This window comes from Stegastes partitus, unplaced genomic scaffold (genome assembly GCF_000690725.1).
Source record: "Stegastes partitus isolate 25-593 unplaced genomic scaffold, Stegastes_partitus-1.0.2 Scaffold1338, whole genome shotgun sequence".
Lineage (NCBI taxonomy): Eukaryota > Metazoa > Chordata > Actinopteri > Pomacentridae > Stegastes > Stegastes partitus.
In genome coordinates, this window is record NW_007579069.1 from 126,928 (window position 1) to 147,133 (window position 20,206).

Genomic DNA, 20,206 nt, shown 5'->3' on the forward strand with positions numbered 1-20,206 from the left:
ATGGATATTTATGACATTAATACTGTATAATACTGCAATAAAAGGCATTTTTGAGTTCTCACTACTTCTCGGTGAAGGACTTTATATCGCAGTGAAGAATTTGCCTACAGTCAGCAAAAATGTGCCAAAACACCCAGAAGCTGGCTGGAGTCCAGAGAGTTCAGCCTGAGCAGGAGGTGGGTCGCACTCCCTCCTACCTGCTGGAGGTTTCTTATCATCTCCTCAGTCACGCCTCCTTCGCGGTTGGGGACCTGAGTGGAGCTGGTCTGGGCCGCATGCAGAGCCGCCTGCCTCTCCATCAGCCGACTGCTCTCCCTCTCCAGGAAGACTTTGGTCTTCTGGATGGAGGCGCCGTGAGAGGAGATGTAGCGCCGGAACCTGGACACAGAGACGTGGGGATAGTAACTACAGCTAGATACACACTGTGCTCCTGCATTCACACCCAAATCTGCATGACTTGAACAACCAGAAATGTCATTTTTAAATGAAAAGAAGAAAAAAACACTATTAGATGTGTTGAGTGATGTAAGGTTACCCTCATTTGAAGCTTCAACTAGTCCCTGCTATGCACCAAACTGTCCCCTGTCACACTGGTGTATTCATCATATATATACACAGCAATTTTCTGTTGTAGCTAACCAGATTTTAATTTGAACCACTCCTGCTGGTATTTTTAGATGCATGGTTCCTAAGCTATGAGTCACATCTCCTCCAAAAGGTCACAAAATAAATCTAAAGGACCTGTGATATAATTCATGGGAGAGAAAAGATAAAAAATAAATAAATTCTGCCAAATAAGTTTGTACTGTCAGGTGCAATTGGAGCTCAGTTTTGGGATACTGTGTGTGCTTGTCTGTCCATACGAGCCTGTCCATATGCTGAAACAAAAATACCTTCTCCAGACTTCATTAACGCTGCCATGCAACTGCCTCAGAGATGCATGAGTTAGAACTAAAAGCCAGAGAGCAGGACTGTAAATGAACATCCGTTGTGCTCAAGTCCTTATCCAACGAGCAAAAACAATGAAGCCTCTACGTTTTGCAGCATAGCAGAACTTTAAATCTGTTTTCTGAGGCAACATTCCTGCTCTGGTGCACCGACAGCAGATGCTTTTTACAGCAGCGACTGGTTTGCCAGAGCTGAAGGAAAGAAAAATTGTGGTAAAGGAGAGGAAGCAGGCAACAGCAACTGAGAGGACAGTGGGGTCAGTGGTGGGAAAGTCTATGAAGCCACAAAGAAAGGATGTCCCAGATCAAAAACAACTGACTGCAGGATCAAAACGACTGGCCAGGCACAAGCCACAAGCACGCATAGACACTATTTGTGTAATTACACTCACAAATGTTCACACTGCAGGATTAATTGCTGCTGCTTCTTCCATGTACTGTTCATACTAAAGTGATTTTGTTTGACGTGTAAATAGCGAAAACGATCACTTAAACATTAAAAACAACATTAAATCTAATATTCCTCCATTAATCACACCAACAAACACGCTGACATGTATGTAATGAGTATTCCTTTCCTGCCTCTACACACAGCCATTAATCCACCGCAAACGACCAGATAATCCACTGAAAAGGAAATAACATTAGAAAATCTGTATAACCATCGTTTTAGAATTATATGCTGCTCTGGAAAAAATGTGGCATCAATCACGTCCTGGTGAGACCAAACCATTACCAAGACATCCGTCCAGTACACGCTGTGTTCATGTCTGTCCTGTACTTAATGCTGCTGTGCGTTTATGACCACGTGTGTTTTTCTCTGTTGTCTCTCCTTACTCGTCCACGCTGCTGTGGCTGTCCGGTAGAGGGGAGACAGGCGGCTCGTCCAGGTCGTCTACATGTAGGGATTCGTCTTTCCTGCCACCGGGGGGCGCCGACACCTTCTCTGCCTTCTTGTCCGGTTCCTGTCTCCGGGAGGCGCTCGCTCCTTCGCCTTGCTCCAGCTCACTGACAAAACAAGAAGTTCGTCTTCAGGTCTGCCTAAACTCTTGTTAGCAGAGTTTTCACGTTTGGCAGCACCGTGCTACATGTTTTACATCATATTGTCATTTAACATACAAAACATGACAGGCTACTGACAGTAACAGCCGGACTGTTAATCACCATCTCACAGCAGAGCCTTGGTTTTGGAGAACGTTCTCTGTGGAGTAGAACCTTACCTGACTCTGCGGCCGAGACGCTCGCACCTCTCCTGCAGCAGCGCCACCTTGCTCTCCAGCCTCTCCTTCTCATCCCTGGCTCTCCTGCTCTCCTCCCTGGCCTCGTCTCTCTCCTCCCTCAGCCTCTCCTCCTCCTCCTTGGCCTCACTCCTCTCCACCCTGGCTCTGTGGATGAGCTCTCGGGCTTGAGTCTTCTCCTCTCTCAGCCTCTCCAGTTCCTCCCTCAGCTGGTCTCTCTCCCGCATCAGCTGTGGTATGGTCTGAACACGTGTGCAGGTGGAAAATAGAAGGTTGACAGACTGCAGACTTATAATCTACTCATGAGGAGAAAGCAGACTTCACACCTCTATCTGTCTGTCCACTTCCTCCTCCTCTTCTCCAAGCTTCTTTCTTCTCCTCTTCAGATCTGCTGCCTGAGAGAAGACAGAAACGATTAGTCCTTGTGGTTTAGTTTGGTGTTAATGGCACACACAGTTATGTCCAGCATCATTCATGCTCATGTCAAGTTCTGATTATATTGAATTTCCATTTGACCAGCAGGTTTCTTTTGGCTGGAAACAAGTGACAAGAGAGGATAATACATTAGCGTGATTTGGTTCATTTTGTCTTCTCTGATTAAAGGTATAAGGTTTCTTTTTTTTATCAGACAATGAGTATTTTTTAGGTAGGAGTTGTACATGTCAAAGGTAAAAACAGCTCCTACCTAAAAAGTACTCATTGTCTGACAAAAAAAAGAAACCTTATACCGAGGATAAGACATTGTTTTAGAGCTGGCATTAACAATTTTGGACATGGCATCATCGTTTCAGCAGAAACGTGACAAAACAGAGGGTTAAGAAACTGGTCAGACACTGTGGATTGGGAGAGACCTTGGTCTGCAGCATCGCCTCCTGACTCTTCAGCTCTTTGGCTCTAAGCTCCAACTGATCGGCCAGATCCTGCAGTTCTGACTCCTACAAGAAGAAACAAGATTTTCTTTTGGAAAAGACTACCCTTCATGCATACAGGTTTTAATAACTGGTGAGTATATAAAACGTCCACCTATAAATATCTAGAGAACAGACACAGGACTGATTGTGACAGCTAGGTAGACACGTTAAGTGAAGCACACGCATGTGTTTGTTCTGTCTCACCTTTCGTGAGTGTGTCAGCTGAGTCTTTTGAATCTGTGCGTCGAGCTGCAAGCGGAGTTTCTCCAGCTGGACAGCATGTGATGCCTGGAGACGCTCTCTGTCCTCCTGCAGAGAGGACAACAAGCGCTCCCTCTGAGCAGTCTCCTGGAACACAGACAGAACGTCGTTTAAAAAAAGAAGCTGTTTGTAGGTAGATCCTTCTAAACCCAGTTCAGTGTTTGGGAAAAGTTCACAAAAGGAATATTTCTGTAGATTAAAGATAAGATTCAGTTTGGGAGTTATTTTGCTTTCACTATCCATAATGTTCATATTTTGAATCTGAACTAAACAAACCAAAATATCACAGCTTCATTTAAAGATATTCTACTGTTTTTTTCTGCAAGTTGCATGGGATGAGGTTGTGCACCGGCTTAATTTGGAAGTGATTCTCTGACCTCATCCAGGTATTTCTCTCTGATGCTATTCTTCTCTCTCCTGTGGTCGTCCCTCAGCTGCTCCAGCTTCCTCTCATGATCACGCTGCACTTCCTCTCGCACTTCCTGGAGCACATCAGCCAGCTGGGCAGCGGCAGCGAGTCGGTTTATGGCACAAAAAACTTTTATTTCATTGGACTTCAAGCCTTAGCTCACATTCACAGAGAAACAGGCATGATAACAACGTAATGTTGTACATATGTGGGTGTGTGTGTCCTCGAACCTCTCGGTGGTATTCTGCCAGTTGTTGTTCAGGTCGTGGACTCATCATCAGCTCCCTCCTCCTCTCTGTGCTTTTGACCTTTATACAGACAAAACAGAGCAAACAGAGAGACGGATCATTAGTCTGTGTTCCTCGGGTCCATTGCCTCTGTGTACCATCGAGGCAGAACAAACAAACTTTTGGTTCAAACTCTCAGACTGGTTCGTTTACATTAATACATCACATTAACTAAATGTGACCATACACTGCACACACATCATTTAGTAGTAAATGGTTTCAAACCTGCCTTTAAAAAAATAACAACAGTGCAAGCCTACATTTTACAGGGGGGGCACTACTTTCAATGCAAAATGGATGTTCAGGTTAAATTGTTATGGATTTGTCACACACAGCATCAACCACATTTAATAGCACCATCATAACAAAGGATTCCTGATGATTGTCACAAACACCTGAGAGGGAATGAGCGGAATCAGAACTGTATGTCACATTAAATTAGCACAGCAAGTAGCCACACACGTGTCCGCTGTCCTCTTATCAACACATGAAACTAAAAACTCAATGTCAACCTGCTAACATTTCTGCAAAGATTGTAAAAAACATATGTAATTGAAGTGAAATTCCTCTGACATAATTGTTAGGAACAAATCTGTAGCATTGATTTCACTGCTAGCTGGACACAGTAGAGACTACGTGGTTTAGTGGACAGGACATGTGACGTTTTGCCATGAACTTATCTTGTGTTGCTATATCTAACGATAAAGATAAATTCATCATTGGCAAATATTAAGCTAATTGAAGTGGACCTAAGCCTGGACCTCCGTCACCTCGTGTTTCAGACAGTTCAGTTTCTCCTCCCTCTCTCTCTGGAGTCTCTTCCTCTCAGCCTGAAGCTCCTCTTCTGACTCCTCCTTCAGTCGTTCCATGTCCTGCCTCTTCTGCGCCTCCAGTCGGTCTCGTGTCGCTGTTCGTTCTTCTTCTAGAGTGACGTGTAGCTCCTTCAGCATGATGTCGCTCTCCTTCCTGAGCGTATCACACAAACACCAATATCAGTATGGGGAATAACCTCAGTAGACACTGGGTGTCTAAGTAGACACAAAGATATAAAACAACTACAGCTCCAACATACGTGTTTATGTATAACTATGTGTGTAAGTCTGACCTGAGTTTGTGTTGCTGCTCTTCCCTCTCCCTCTTGACAGACTCTCTGAGCTCCTCTATGGTGCCATCACTCTCCTCATTCAGTCTGGCCTCCTCCTCTCTCCTCTTGGACAGAAGATGCTTCCGCAGAGCCCTGCAAAGTCAAGACAATGTTCAAAATGAATGCTATGATAACATGTGATCTAACCAAAATACATTTAAAAATGGAACCTGTATTGCTCTATGCAAAAGACTCTTATCACAGATGTTAATGAGCCACCAGTGGGAAGGAACCAATAAAGAACACAGCAACACTGCTTCAGTCGTAGCATTTGTGTTAAATGAACTTCTGTCTTGTTTGGGGGCTGAAAATGTAATAGTTGTAATAGAAGTACACTTTATGCCTACCTCAGCCTTTCCTCGCTCTCCTCCTTCAGTTTCTTCTCCTCCTCCTCCTCTTCTCGCCTCAGCTCTTCCTGGAGGAGGTGCATCCTCTTCTCCTTTTCCTTCAAAATTTGCTCCCTCTCCTCCTGCATCTCTTTTTCAGGCTTCCTCTTCTCCCTCTCCTCCTCCACCCTTTCTCTCAGACTGGTCTCTTCACTGTCTGCCCTCTTACTTTCCTCCTCCTCCCTCTCTAGCTTCTCCTTGTCTTTCCGTACTCTCCAGCTTGGCTCCTCTCCCAGAGAGCTCTCCTGGTTTTTCAAAGGGAGTTCAACGTGGTCGAGTCGAGTGTTTGACACCTCAACAGGTCGACCTCTGGAGGTTTCAGGCCTCTGGAGCCCCAGAGACATGCCGAGGCCTGGGGCTTTTCGATTGTGGCTGACGCCTTCTTCTGAGTTGGAGGAGCTGGAGAGTGAGGGTGAAGGGCTGGACTGGTGAAGAACAAGTCGGTCGACTTTATGGACTGGAGAGTTGTCTTTGTCTTTGGCCAGCATCTGCCTGAAGACAGACAGACAGACAGAGGGGGCTGTTATGGTCATCCACGGTGAGGAAAATGTTAAAATATTGTGATAGCGTGAAACTTTTCAGGATTGTTATATTAAGGGTCAAGTTGTGTATTTCTCAGAAATGCACAAGTTTTATTCAACATAGAAGCTGCATGTTGGTGGGAGATTATCTTTAGGGTCTGTTTCACACTGTGGAAACAAATTCAGCAGAATTTAACAGAGATGATAAAAACACTGGATAAAGAAGGCCGGCAAAACCAGAGCTGGACTGCAAGATCTCCACGTACAAATAAACGTCTGTTTCATTTAAGCCTTTGCCAGATGAATTCATACAGTGCTGCACAAGCCCATCAAAACCAGGGGAATCTCTCTGTATTTTGCAATATACTGAAGTTTTAAATTTTAAATCGTTGTCTGTGGTGAGGGCTGCAAGGTGGCTCGGTGGTTAGCACCGTTGCCTCCGTAGCCACCGTGGCGTCCCGGTGAGGACACCCGGGATCTTTCTGCGTGGAGTCTCCATGTTCTCCCCGTGCAGCGTGGGTTCTCTCCGGGTTCTCCGGCTTCCTCCCACACAGTCCAGAAACATGCTGAGGTTAATTGGTGATTCTAAATTGTCCGTAGGTGTGAATGTGAGTGTGCTTGGTTGTCTGTCTCTAAGTGTAGCCCTGTGATAGACTGGTTACCTGTCCAGGTGAACCTGCCTTCACCCTGAGTCAGCTGGGATAGACTCCAGCCCCCCATGACCCTAGTGAGGATTAAGCGGTGTATGGATGGATGGACTGGTGTCTGTAGTGACATTTCCGCATTGTTGCACAGGTAGCAATGCCTAGCAACGTTACCTAGCAATGACTGGATAGCGGAGCAGAGAAACCAGTAGGGCACAGCAGTTATGAGTATATGAGCATCCAAGACTAGCTTTTGATGCTTCAGATAAAAAGAAAGTCAGCATTCAGAGAAAGACTACAATCTAAAAAAGAAAGCCAGCAGCAGCATGTCTCTCACTGCCAGAACAGGGAAACATAACTTACACACTGCAGGTTTGAATTTTGGTTATGAAACACCACAAGACCTGCTAAGGACCCCCTACCCTGAGCAAAGCAGCTATTTTCCAGGAACAATATTAAAACAGCAAGAAACCTCTTGTTGGCCTCAGGCTTTTTTGGCTTTCCTCCGTCCTCACACCCTTCTCCTTGATGTGCTTCATCTCTGTCTTCTTTCTCCAGTGGACTGATTGTGCCAGACAGGTCGTTGATGTCGAGAACTTTCTCCGACAGCTTGAAGACACAAAAAAGAACCATTAGGAGACAGCTGAACGAATGAGTAAATGGATGGATGGTGAGCATCATAGTGCAGCATCAGAGTACCTTGACATCGATGGAGGATGAAGCCTCCTCAGCGTTCTTGCTGTCTTCAGACTCCTGCAATAACATGCACACAATAACAATCAGTGATAAGGTAACAGTTCTGTGTGGCAACCCAAATGCACACGCGTAGACGACCAAACTGCCCAAAAGCAACGACGAACATCGATGCATGCTGCCTATACCAAGGACACACAGAGAAACACTGAGCCTACATGCACACACAACCGAGGCCAGGGTGCAGACAGGCGAACTGTAAAACAGACAGTCAGGCATCTGTAACCGAAGCAAGCAGTGGCAGTGAGGGAGGGAGGTGATGGCAGGAGATGAGCCTCCTGTGTCTGGTTCAGTAGCTCAAAATATATCAAAGCTGATACCAAAAGACTGCAACGTCAATGAGTAGAGGGTTTAGAAGCTTCCAATCCAGTCCTCAGGGGCTCAAATGGTTTGTCCTTTAATGTGTGCGATTCATGACATCCAGGCAGGGAATCACAGAGGACCAGCCCCTCAGGCAGTGGAGTTGGATTCTGGGAGCTACATGCACCTGCTTGCAAAGAGCAGGCAGGACCAGAGTTGGGTTTGGGTAGTGAATGACAGGGGTGGGGAGGATCAGCACGCACAGAGGCAACACTGAACCCTACCTCTGCAGGAAGGGGGGGTGTTATTGTCACATCCTTGCCAGCAGGACTTTCTCCCTTTTGGTTAAGCATCTTCTGGCCTAGATGTGCTGGCTGGACAGGAGTCATCTCGTCTTTAAAAACTTCGACGACCTCCTCCTCGCTTTCTGATGCACTTTGGGGCTTCTGACCGTCTGATTCGTCGTCTATCTCCGCTCCCTCCCTCTCCGTTTCTTCTTCTACACTCGCCACACATCTTTCTAGCTCTTCCTCACCACTTCCTGTCGCTTTCCTCTGACTCAGGGAGCATCTCTCCAAAGCCTCCTCACTCTCACCCTCTTCACCCTCCTCTTGTCCTCCTTTGCTGTTTACCTCTAGCTCCTCTTTCTCACTCTTACTCTGCTCTCCATCCTTCAGGCTTCTCTTCAGCTCATTTCTCTCCTTGTCAGTTTTCTCCTCCTCCTCGCTTCCTCCATTTTGATTACTTTCAAAGCGTTCCTCCACAACCTCATCACATACTTCCTCAAATTCCTCTTCTTCTACATGCTGCACTTCTTCTTTCTCCTCAGTTACATCCTTCCCAGCTTCATCACTCTCCACACTCGCCCCTCTGTCTTTGGTTTCATCACCCAGGCTTTCAACACCACCTCCTGATTCCTCATCGCTATCGTTCTCTTCTTGTTCATTCCTCTCCTGTCCATCCCTGTGTTTCATGTTTTCTGACACTTCCCCTTCACAGCATTCCTCCTCTGCCTCATCACTCTCTCCCTCCTCCTCTTTCTTGCTCTTGGCAGTCACTTTACTCTGATTCTCTTCCTCTTGTCCCCCTTCCTTTATATCTTTATCATCTGGCACCTCTCCATCGTCCAACTCATTTCCTTCCTCTCCTTTCGCCTCCGACCCTCCCTCTCCGGCTTTCCCTCCTCCTTCATCCTCTCCCTTCTCTTTCTGAACATCTTCCAATTGTCCTCTCTCCTCCTCGTCCGCCTCCACTTCACTTAACTCCTCTGCTACTTCCTCTTCCGATTGTTCAGCAGAGCGTTCGCTGTCAGGGGTGGAGACACCGGCCCCTTCCTCACTGACATCGTTTCCACTGCCCGCCTGAGGAGAGCGGTGGATGTGGCGGCCCTTCAAGGAGTCCTTGGTACAGGGATATAGGAGGAACAGTCCATCCGTCCCAAACAGAGGCACAAAGGAAGGCGTGCAGAGACACAAGGGAGAGAAAGGATGGAGGAGGGCAGGTGAGGGAAGGAGGAGACAAAAAGTTCGTGACCCCTTGCTGAAAGACGGCGGAGGTGTGATGTTCTTGGAGCAACTGCATGCAAAACCAACTAAACATGCAACAACGTAAAACAACGGACACATAGAAATAAATTCCATGAGTTAACACATGCATGTGTGCACAAAATAAATACACAAACTTTCTTGTTCTGGGTCACTCACATCCAAACACACAAACACAGAGGCTGGTTCGAGCAAGTTTGTTTCAAGAATATGATTTCCCTGTTTCAAAGTAATGCGACTAAATCATTCGGCAATTCTGGCATTTTAGGGCAAAGACTGGACGTATTGTATGTGTATTTCAGGAGACAGTTACATGAAGGATTTACGTGATTCATGAATTTGGACTGTTCAGTGGTGATGGCAGGAAGTTGTACTGTTCTCCCTTAATGTGAATTCATTCGTTAATTAGAGGAAAATGCTCGTATTGTTCTGTTTTCGAGGTGATGACACATGCTCGGGTTGTTTAGAATTAGACAGCAAAGCAGTAACAGTGACAGTAGGAGGACAGCAGGACAAAGAGGAAGACGCAGTAACAGCCGTGGCCGTAGGACAGATCCCAGCAGCACAGCAGCTGCATGGACACACATGGGTCACAGTGGCAAAGGTGAGAGGTTTACAGGTCAAAGAGACACGAGAGAGGGAATAACAGATGGTTTAGAAATCACAGGTTACATGAGACAACAAGAAAAGTCCACTGCAGTCATAATAAACAGACAATTAGGGCTTAACTACGACTTAAGAAAACACATGGAGGCCTAATGTATTTGCATCTCTGTCCCACATTATTCACAGAAAAGTCAACCTGCTGTACTTCCCACTATTGTGGCTTTCACCTATTAGGGGGGACGATTAGCATGAGCTCCGTGCAGTTTTTCAAAGACAGCTAATTTTTGCATCTGTTCTCGATTCGGACTGAAAGCAAACAGAATTAAACAATTTGGACCTGATGTTTTTCTAACTATAATAGCTTTTATTCATGAAGAGCTGAGGATTTGGTCTGGTTGGTTTCAGTCTTTTCTTCCAGTTGACTTTCAGGAGTAAAAGTTTTCACCAAACTTAGCAGCAGAGAAGTGAATCAGTTTCCCAAAGTCTGTTGTCTTTAACAACAGTCAAAATCAACCACACACAAACTGCCAGAGATCAAATCAGCCAGCAAGTATCTTCCAATGGAGATTCCTAATGAGGTAAAATGGACACTCTGGACAGCTTTGTGTTTACCTTCAGTCAGACTGCAAACAAACTTTAAAAATGATTTATGTACAAATATTTTCTTTGGGGGGGCTGCAAGGCGGCGCAGTTGGTAGCACTGTTGCCTCGCAACAAGAAAGTCGCCGGTTCGCGATCTTTCTGCGTGGAGTCTCCATGTTCTCCCCGTGCAGCGTGGGTTCTCTCCGGGTTCCTTCAAAAACATGTCGAGGTTAATTGGTGATTCTAAATTGTCCGTAGGTGTGAATGTGAGTGTGCTTGGTTGTCTGTCTCTAAGTGTAGCCCTGTGATAGACTGGTTACCTGTCCAGGTGAACCTGCCTTCGCCCTAAGTTGGCTGGGATAGACTCCAGCCCCCCCGCGACCCTAGTAAGGATTAAGCGGTGTATAGATAATGGATGGATGGATATTTTCTTTGGAAAGCTGCACGGAGCTAATGCTAATAGTCCTGTAAACACTTTATTGCCTTTTTTATTGGAGGGTGCAAAGTTAGCATGACACAGAGAGTCACAGTAGCCACAAAAACTGGAAATACAGCAGGTTGAAATGAACTGGAATTCATTTTCAAGTTCTTCTTAGCAAAACAAACACTAAAAACACAACTCTGTCTGCGGAATTTAAAAATGATCAGCGGTCTGCCAGAGGAAAAGGAAAGGAGCACTCTGCGTATTCTGCTTTGTAAAAAATTTCTGGTTTAAAAATAGAAACACAACATTAATATCACCAATCACAAATATATCTGGAATTCCAGGATTGTGCCTCCACAGAATCCTGTCGACTTACACGATGTGTATGAAGAAGAAGTAACGAGTAGAAATGTTTCAGCCAAGCAGTCGCACACATAAAACACCAGAGGCATTCAAAGAGTGTGACACATGGGTACATGTGAAGTGAAAAGCAAAAGAAATGCCAGAGAGATATACTTTGAATGTTTTAAGGGAAAAAAGACAAAAGCAATGCTTGGAGTAACTGGAGTGAGTATAGCTCTGTGTGTTTCTAACCTGCTGGGATGGCGGTTCAGGGCTGTGATCTCCAGAGAGAGCCAAGTCCTGCAACTCTGGCTCCGTCCTCTCCTCAGCTGGAGCCGCACCGCTGGCTTCACTGTCCTAAAGCAAACATTCACACAGGACACTAATATTTCCCACAAGAAGTGATAAAACATTAATTAAGAAACAACACATTTATATCCAAACATCCAAATGAATCAAAAGCCCTCTTATAGAACGTAGAGGGCAAATAATGACCAACAAAGTTATTTCTATGTAAGGGAATTATCAGACTCAAATATATCAGACTATGCGTTTCAGCGTCTGTTAAAAAAATGCTGTAAAAAGAAATCCCTCTGTCTACCTCGTACTGCAGGCCTCCTCCAAGGGCATTGAGGTCTAAGTGGAGGTTCTTCAGTAGTCGGTCTGAACCTTGAGGACTTGGCTGAAAATGAGAAAATGTCTGGTTTTATAAGGACATGAAGTGTATATTTTTAGAGCTTATAGGAAGCTAAGCTAACCTCATTTTCTGAAATCTTGTCTTCATCATCTTCATCATCGTCGTCAAAGCCGGGCAAAGTGAGCGACACTCTCTCCTCTTGCCTGCTGCCTAAAACACTAGACGCCCCACTGCTTCGAGGACCCTGGAAAAGACGGAAAGGAGACTGTCAAGACTCGTGAGAGCATAAAAATTCATTATATAGTCGCCTACGTAGCACAAGGATCTTACACGAAGGGATTTCTTCAGGGGTTCCAGCCCCCCAGAGCTGCTGAGGGACCCCCGGAGTGCAGGGGCGGATCCAGAGAGAGGACCGAGGCCCGGGGCGTCCAGACCTCTGAGAGGGGCCAAGCTGCCCAGTGGGGACGGTAGGGGTCCCAACGCTGAGCTCAGTGTCTGTAGAACAGGAGACAGTCAGTGAGGTAGGCACCTACATCAGCACACGTTAATCGGAAGTGCCTGGAGCAAAAATCAAGAATTTATCACCCAGTAGTTTCTTTTTAACTTTTCCCATTAACTGTTAGCTCAGGAATGCAACTTAAAAGTAGGAAAAGTTGGTCAACAGTAAGACAGACGCACTTTATACGAGCAAAACAAGCAATAACACAAACACGGAGCTAATCTAATCAGGACAGTGTCAACACGCGTTTAAATGTAAAGCTTGTTAACAGTCAACAGTTACTAATGTGATCAGTTCACTTACTCTCATATGTCAATATTAACTTTAGCAAACTATCCAGTATATTTATTTATAGTCTTCATCGATCGCCATTATTTTGGGTGCCTTCAGAAACCCTAAACTCTGAGAGACATTCAGAACATGACACCTTTTCTCTCTATTTCCACGGCAGACGAGTCCAGTCAAAACAAGACAATATCGACTGTTGTGTTTACTGTTTTGTCATCATATTTAGCTTTATTTTTATACTATATACTGGACGCGTTAAAGGATTCTTACGTCTCGAAGGAGCAGTTTATGATGCTACTATTGTACCACAGCGATGCAGGCAATCATACTCCTCTTGCTGTGCAGCATCAAAATCAAAGTCGCACCACTGGTACTAAAAATTCTCACAAAAGACCTACATCTTCAGAGTACCCACTGTCACTTCTCTGGTAGTAAAAGAACTTCTGAGGCTTTGTTCATTATATTTTGCTGCACTAGTCAATATGTTTGTTCTGCTGTCATGTGTAGCAGTGAGACAGAAAGCATAAAATACACTACAAAGGTAGATAAAAGTGACACCAACTCACTCCAGGAGTCTTGAGTGGCTCTTTCTTCTTCTTCTTCTCTTTTTTCTCCTTCTTCTCTTTCTTCTTCTTCTTGTCTTTCTTTGTTCCTGCGCCCCCAGCAGTGGCGGTGAGCTGGGCACGCTCACGCTCCTGGCTCACCAGAGTGCGGTAGTGCTCGTCGCAGGGATGGTCCCAGGTGGACTGGCCCGAGGAGAAGTTGAAATAGTAGATATCCCCTGTGACATCCTGACTGTGGAGGAAGAGAAAGGGACAGGAAAGGGGGTCACTTTAGCTTTAGCTTTGGATGGATGGATGGATGGATGGATGGGGAGCTGGTTGCACTTCCAACCCAACGTGAAACATTTCTTGGGCCATAAATCGTCCAAGTATTCTGCTTTAGTTAATAATTACTAGTTCACAACCAGAAAATCCTTTTTTTTATTTTTAGTGCAACACTCTCAGAGCATCACACTGAAGCTGAAATATACAAAACCTAAATCCGACAAATTATTTCTTTGATTTCTCTGTAACGCAGTATTTAACGTGAGAAAGGCTTTCAATTTTTGGTTTAGATGCTTGTTTAAATTTTTAATCAAGCATCTATCTACAAGTATTATTAATGGCTCAAACTGCTGCGTTATAAGGAATTATTTAGAGCATTGCACTGCAGCTGACATCTTCCCAGAGATGTTGTTAAGGTGAGGATGCTATGTGCTTTGAAATTTAGGGAATCAAGAACAGACGCTGATCTGAAATCAGTCACAAGGACACAAATGTGCACTTCCTTATTACATTACTTCACTTCGTTATTGCCTCTCCTTCCTACTTACCAAGGCTTCCACTCGGGAGGCAGAGGAGCAACGATGCCTTCCCTGGCCAGCCACATGAGTTCCGGCTCGCCGTCAGGGTCAATGCCAATCTCTCTTGCATACTCTTGGATTTCTGTTTAGAGAGGGAGTAAAAGAAAAAGAATGACAAGAGAAATACACAAGACTGGAAAGTTTCTACGACTATATTGTAGGATAATCGATGTGAGTCATTTATAAGTCCGCCTGTCACCAGGAGAGACCGGGAGACATTTTGTCTACATTTATTTGGGTAGATCCACAGGCATCCATGTTGATGAAAAGTCATCTCCAACACCTTTTGCACTCATGCAACTCCACATCACTACCTCTGTGCTTCAATGTCAGGCCCTTGCATTCACTGTGGACTCGCCAAACATGGGGGACTCTGCCTGTGCCAAACCAATCTATTTTAGTCTTATCTGATCAAACAATGCGCTCCCAATATTCATCAAGGTTCTCTTGAGCTTCTGTAGCAAAACGTAATCTTGCAGTTTCGTGCCACACAGCAAACAAGGCTTTGTTTCCTCGAAATACACTGATGTCACGCAATGTCCTTCACAGTGTTTGAGTTGCAACAGAAACTCTGAGTTCCATTGATAACTGCTGCGGCGGAAGTCCATGTCCATCTGCTTTTCAGAGCTGCACTGTGCAGCTGTCTACTGAGACCTTTCAAGGACTGCGGGTGTTAATGGTGGTACTATACCTGGTTCTAGACATCCTAATCACTGCTACGACTGTGCTTCAACTGGTTTTCAGTTGGTACAGCAATCGGAAGCTTCAGAATTTTCCTTTTTTTTATCAGCATGTGGAGCCATGATGCAGACATGCTCATAGACACATCAAAATAAAGAAAGCTCTGGTGTCCACAGGTGATTATATGTCAATACAGTTGTGCTTATTGGTAATCTCAGGAGTGTTATTTTGTTTTTGTGACTGAAGGATTTCTACCTGATCACAGGTGTATTCATTTTGTTACACTGACTTTTTGTAAATGTTGATTAAAGGAAAATACTCCCTTTTGGTCACTTAGAAATAATGCAGTCATTAACAGGCAGCACAAGTTGGAGTCATTTGACATGTGGGTGATACGGCACAGGGGTGTATTCACTTGTGTTGGATGCTCTAGCTATGGACCCACTGTACCTTGCTCAGAGGGTATGTAGTTCTCATCGTAGTCCTCTTCAAGGATCAGCTGGTCTCCTATGAGAGCAGCTGCAGTCATGGTTACTGCAGAGTTAAGCAGGGAATAGATAGATAGATAGATAGATAGATAGATAGATAGATAGATAGATAGATAGATAGATAGATAGATAGATGCTTTATTGAGATATTATGCACATTATAACACAGTTGTGAAACAAGAAGGTCTCTATAGGAAGCCTCAGCTCTGCACTGTTTTGTGCAAACTGCGCCATTTACTGAGAAAACGTTTTGGGTTTGTTTTTTAGCTTCACATGACGCTCAGCTTATAAGATTAAGAAATTAGCTAACTTCTGGTGTCTTTGTTGTTCAAAGGAAGGGGAGGGCTCACTGTAAAGAACAAGGGAGAAAACTGTGCACCACAAAGGCCACGCTAGCATCAAGTTTACCAAATAATATTGGTGCGAAATCATTTTCAGGACAGTTAAGGTGAGCTAAGCTAATTATTCTAACGGTAGCATTCCAGCTAACTCCAACGTTAGCTTAGCACAGAATGCTAAGTAGTTGGAAAATAGCTCGTTCGTGACAAGCCACTTACCCACCAAACTGTTGGCAGTTTTCTCATGAGTCTTTGTGGTATTATCGACAGTCTGTCAGTTGTTTGACGGGGACATTGTGCGCACAGACGACAGAGAGATGCCAAAGTTACACCACTAACGGCATCTCCAAGGACGCTTCCCACGTTTCCTGTTGACGATGGAGACGTGGCTCTGACTGGCTGAGAGCCGTGAGGCGTTCACGGGCCTTCGGACGCTTCGGCTTCGGCAACATGTCATTTGTCACAATAATCATATGGTGCCAATAGTGACTTGGGTTTGATTAAAAAATGCCATTTACTCATATTTGACTGAGCAGCATTAGACAGAGATGACAAAAACAATATGAATCGGTTATAATCTGTCAAAATGTATGACATTCCTGCAATTGCATTAGCTTTTACTTAATGCAATAAATTCAACAGTGTGGTATTTGCTCCTATTTTAATTTTTAATTTTTTTTTAAACTGACAGGTTCCATATACTGCATTAAAAAGAGGCCAGTCCAGTAGAAACTCTACTACTGCCTCCTACTACTGAGATTCAGTCGTCATTGGCATTCAAGATCAGATGTATGGACAGATATTCTGCCATTTCTCAGAGGCTATTTATGTCAACTGCTCTTAGCTGGAACTTGATAGGTTGTAGGGTTTTTTCTTTCTTTCTTTCTTTTACCTGTTCCATCTTTAAAAGGTTTTGTTTTGTGTTTTTTTCAGTGTGCTTTGGATCATTATTACACTAGAAGATTCCCCTGAGAGTTATCTTGTCAGCCAGTGCTCTTATATATCCACAGGAATTCATGACGCCACCTGAAAACGTCATCTTCCCAACGGCTTTTGCACCCACGCGTCCCCCATCTCATCACACTCCCACCTCCGGTCTTTACTGTCAGGACTGTGCAATCACTGCGGTTGTACTGAACAAGGTCACACCAAATAGACTTGAACCCACCTGAGCTGAACAAATTCATCTTGGTCTCATCTGATCAAAGAACGTCCAACATTTATCTGGATTCTTTGCATGTATTTTTCTTTTTCTTTTTTTCATGTTGCAAAGAAGGGCAAGCGTTGTTTTGTTCAAATAATATAATAGAATAGAATCTTTATTGTCATTGTAATGCATGTGCAATACTTTGTATACAACAAAATTAAAAAGTGCCAAACCAATAGTGCAACATTCATGCCAACTGTCTGTTTTTCATTCACTCATCAGTTAATGTTTTTATTTATAAGTAACTACAAACAAAAAGTGGAAATCATGAATGAAATTTATGACCACCAATCGACACAAGTAAAAGATTCTCTCCACAACACTGTGAAGATAACGTCTCTGGTATCATTTACAGCCACTCTGCTCTGCTTGGAGGTGCTATGGCTTGACCTCCACATTACTGCTGCAGCTGTGTTTCAACTGATTTTTAGTTAGTTTAAACATGTACCACTTCTCCATAATGGCATTATTTCTAATTTGACAAGTGGAATATTTCCTCGTTTTAACAACCAAATACAAAAAAAAACAAAACAGAAATATTAAAAATACAAGCTGCAAAGAAGCAACTCAGTGCAACAAAACAAGTTAGAAAACATGTGACAGCTGAAACTAATTTGAGTAAACCTCTGATTGTTTTTAAAAGCCTAAAAAATACAGTTATAAAATGACCTGTGAACACCAGAGCCTTTGGTAACCTGTGTCTGTTTGTATGTCTGCATGTTTATCTAGATGTCTCTCAGTGTGCTGACATCACATGGAAACAAAAAGAATTGAAAAACGTGAGGTTGTGAGATTTCACAAAGAATGCAGGAAGACTGGCGACCAACTAAAAGTCAGCTGAAACACAGTTGTAGCAGGAGGGCAAGCCACAGCACCACCAGTCACAGTCAGTGGCTGTCTCTGGATTTTTATTTCATTTATTTTCACAATGTAGCTCTAAAAACCAGACAGTGGGAGGGACAGAGCACAACATGAACCTCTATGAACAAAGTCCAAGAAACAAATAAACAAATACTTGCTCTTCAGCACAAAACTGAAAAACTTTGCTAAAGAATGAAAAAAAGAAAAAGCCTGATGATTATTGGGAAAGCATTCTTTGGTCAGATGACCATTTGGCCTGCTGGGTGTGAACCTGGTCAGGACTACCAGTGAATACATGGTCCTGACACTGAAGCATGGAGGAGGGAGTGTGAGATACGGGGTTGCCAGAGTGCCAAAGGTGTCGGGGGAGATGACATTCACAGACGGCACCATGAATGACTGTGGATATACCAAAATACTGGCTGACTAGATGACCCCCAGTCTGTAGACGCTGGGCAGGAGAGGAAAGGTCCAGAATATCAACCCAAAACAGATCAAATCACACAAGAGCTACTAAAGAAGAATAGAATTTAAAAAAAAACTATGATGGATAAGGATGTTGCCCGGCTTATGTTCAATGTAGTAAATCTAAACTGTTGGTTTCAAATTTGCCACAACAGCAAAGACACGACTATCCGCCTTATAGATAATACAAATACTGCAAGGTGATGCAATTCTGAATAATATGACATTTGTGTTATACTGCAGCAGGGTGCAATCGTGTCTCTTGTGTCCTATAGTACATTGAAATTGAGAACTTCTAATGTGGACAAACAACAATAACCTAAGATGACAAGAAAAGTACATTTATACAGACACATTCTTGTACTTTAATGTGATTTGTGAATTAGGTAGCTGCTGTTTTGTTTTTAATGTGTTAAAACAGTTTGGCAGGAGTGACTTTACTTCAACAAATGGGATCAGTGGTGTGATTTACGCCTGTTATTGTAGTCGAGGTTGAATGCAAGGATCCCTGCGGTGCGTCAAATGGAGCTTTATGCCCCCCGAGCCTGCTATTCACAGCTGGGCTCTGCATTAACACTTTGCTGCTAAAGGATCCCACAGCCAGGATGTCATTTCACTCCGTTGACACCTTTCTGATTCTGACTGTTGTCTATGCTTCCACGATCAGTTTTTATCCAGAGTGTGCCCAAAGGACTGCAGGGTTCTAGCTTTAAATAAAGAGCACCATATTAGTTTTAATGCCATCCTGATCTATTTATTCTGAGTTTGAACCACAAGAGGGCAGAGGAGGGCACTAATCCATCATGACCTACATCACTTAACAGAGAGCTGTGGTGATGTACTGAATTGATCCAGTTATTATTTTTCAGACTTAATATGGTGCCTGTAGTGTTAGTTAACCTTTCATATCCTGCTTACTCTTTGACATATGTTTCCCTCACCTCTGGACAGTATTTCTATGGTAGACGTCCTGCGTTTTTGTGTTCATAAAGTCCAGGTCATGTCACGTTTTGATAAAGTCCATGTCAAGGATTTTCTTGAAGAATGAATGTAAAAGAAAAAATCCATTGAGACACCTCGAAACATGACTTTTAAAATCAAATCCCTCAGAGCTAAATGTCATAGTTTCTACATTTCTTTCTAAACCATAGCACTCAATTATTTTTGGTTTGAATTTTAGTCAGAGCATCCGCAGAACCCTAACTAAACAGTGTTCAAATTCAGCAAAAGTTTGTGGGACTTTGTATCAGGGTGAATGACATCCACATCTTGAGCAATGATAGCTTTAGAATTGCAAACAGGCCTTGAAATTCGGATTATTAACACAACACCTACGCACCAAACAGTTGTAATGTGAGCCTGCGGTGTGTCATACAGTCTCCAACAACATGTTTGCATGCGCTTTCTACTTTGTGAATGAGCCACAGAAAGTCGTGGTTCATTTTTGTTTTTTTGTTTTTTTTTTGTTAAGAATTGAGTCAATTTATGTTGGATGAGGATAAAGCACATACGTGTGGTCGTACCTTCAAAAGACCGTTTAATTCTGAATGTCTTTTCCCGGCTGTGTCCTCCTGAAGAGAAAACTCTGTTTCTTGCAGTATTTGCTATATCAGACATTTAAAGTTTCACCAGGAGCATGTTGTTATGATAAAGCATGACGAGTGACCTTGATATTAAAAACAAAACCAAATTATCTCCTTTTTGATGTTTTAAAAGAAGCTTTGTGATAGTTTAATTTAGTGCAGATCTGTTATGCTGGTTTGCTTTAGATTGCACAGATGCACCTACAAATGTGGCTAATGAATGTAGATGTCAGACAGGAATACAAATAAACCAACAACCCTGAAATCAACACAGAACAAATAGGATAGTCACTTTATTGATCCCTTTACACAAAATTACTTGTTACAGCAGCTACATTAAAAGAGAAAACAACCCCACAAGTCGCCCGACACTGAAGGCACGCATAAAATATAAAAACAAAACATACAATCTAAAAATAAAAATAAGATAAATAAATAGGTACCCAATGTGCAAG

General features: G+C 43.5%; 1 protein-coding gene across 1 annotated transcript in view; it reads right to left on the reverse strand.

Annotated features, from left to right (window-relative positions):
- Positions 1–15,999, reverse strand: part of cep164 (centrosomal protein 164) — a 20,419-nt gene extending 4,420 nt beyond the window's left edge. The window contains exons 1-21 of the mRNA XM_008298680.1: positions 15,855–15,999; positions 15,260–15,343; positions 14,099–14,210; positions 13,290–13,518; positions 12,267–12,431; positions 12,058–12,180; positions 11,901–11,981; positions 11,552–11,656; positions 7,448–7,501; positions 7,221–7,357; positions 5,545–6,075; positions 5,159–5,290; positions 4,824–5,019; positions 3,997–4,074; positions 3,735–3,857; positions 3,301–3,444; positions 3,037–3,120; positions 2,512–2,580; positions 2,168–2,427; positions 1,785–1,955; positions 198–378 (exon numbers count right to left, since the gene is read on the reverse strand). Of these exons, the coding sequence (XP_008296902.1) occupies positions 198–378; positions 1,785–1,955; positions 2,168–2,427; positions 2,512–2,580; positions 3,037–3,120; positions 3,301–3,444; positions 3,735–3,857; positions 3,997–4,074; positions 4,824–5,019; positions 5,159–5,290; positions 5,545–6,075; positions 7,221–7,357; positions 7,448–7,501; positions 11,552–11,656; positions 11,901–11,981; positions 12,058–12,180; positions 12,267–12,431; positions 13,290–13,518; positions 14,099–14,210; positions 15,260–15,338 (3,054 nt within the window). The 5' untranslated portion in view covers positions 15,339–15,343; positions 15,855–15,999. The remainder of the gene's footprint in view (positions 1–197; positions 379–1,784; positions 1,956–2,167; positions 2,428–2,511; positions 2,581–3,036; positions 3,121–3,300; positions 3,445–3,734; positions 3,858–3,996; positions 4,075–4,823; positions 5,020–5,158; positions 5,291–5,544; positions 6,076–7,220; positions 7,358–7,447; positions 7,502–11,551; positions 11,657–11,900; positions 11,982–12,057; positions 12,181–12,266; positions 12,432–13,289; positions 13,519–14,098; positions 14,211–15,259; positions 15,344–15,854) is intronic.
- Positions 16,000–20,206: the final 4,207 nt, after the last annotated feature.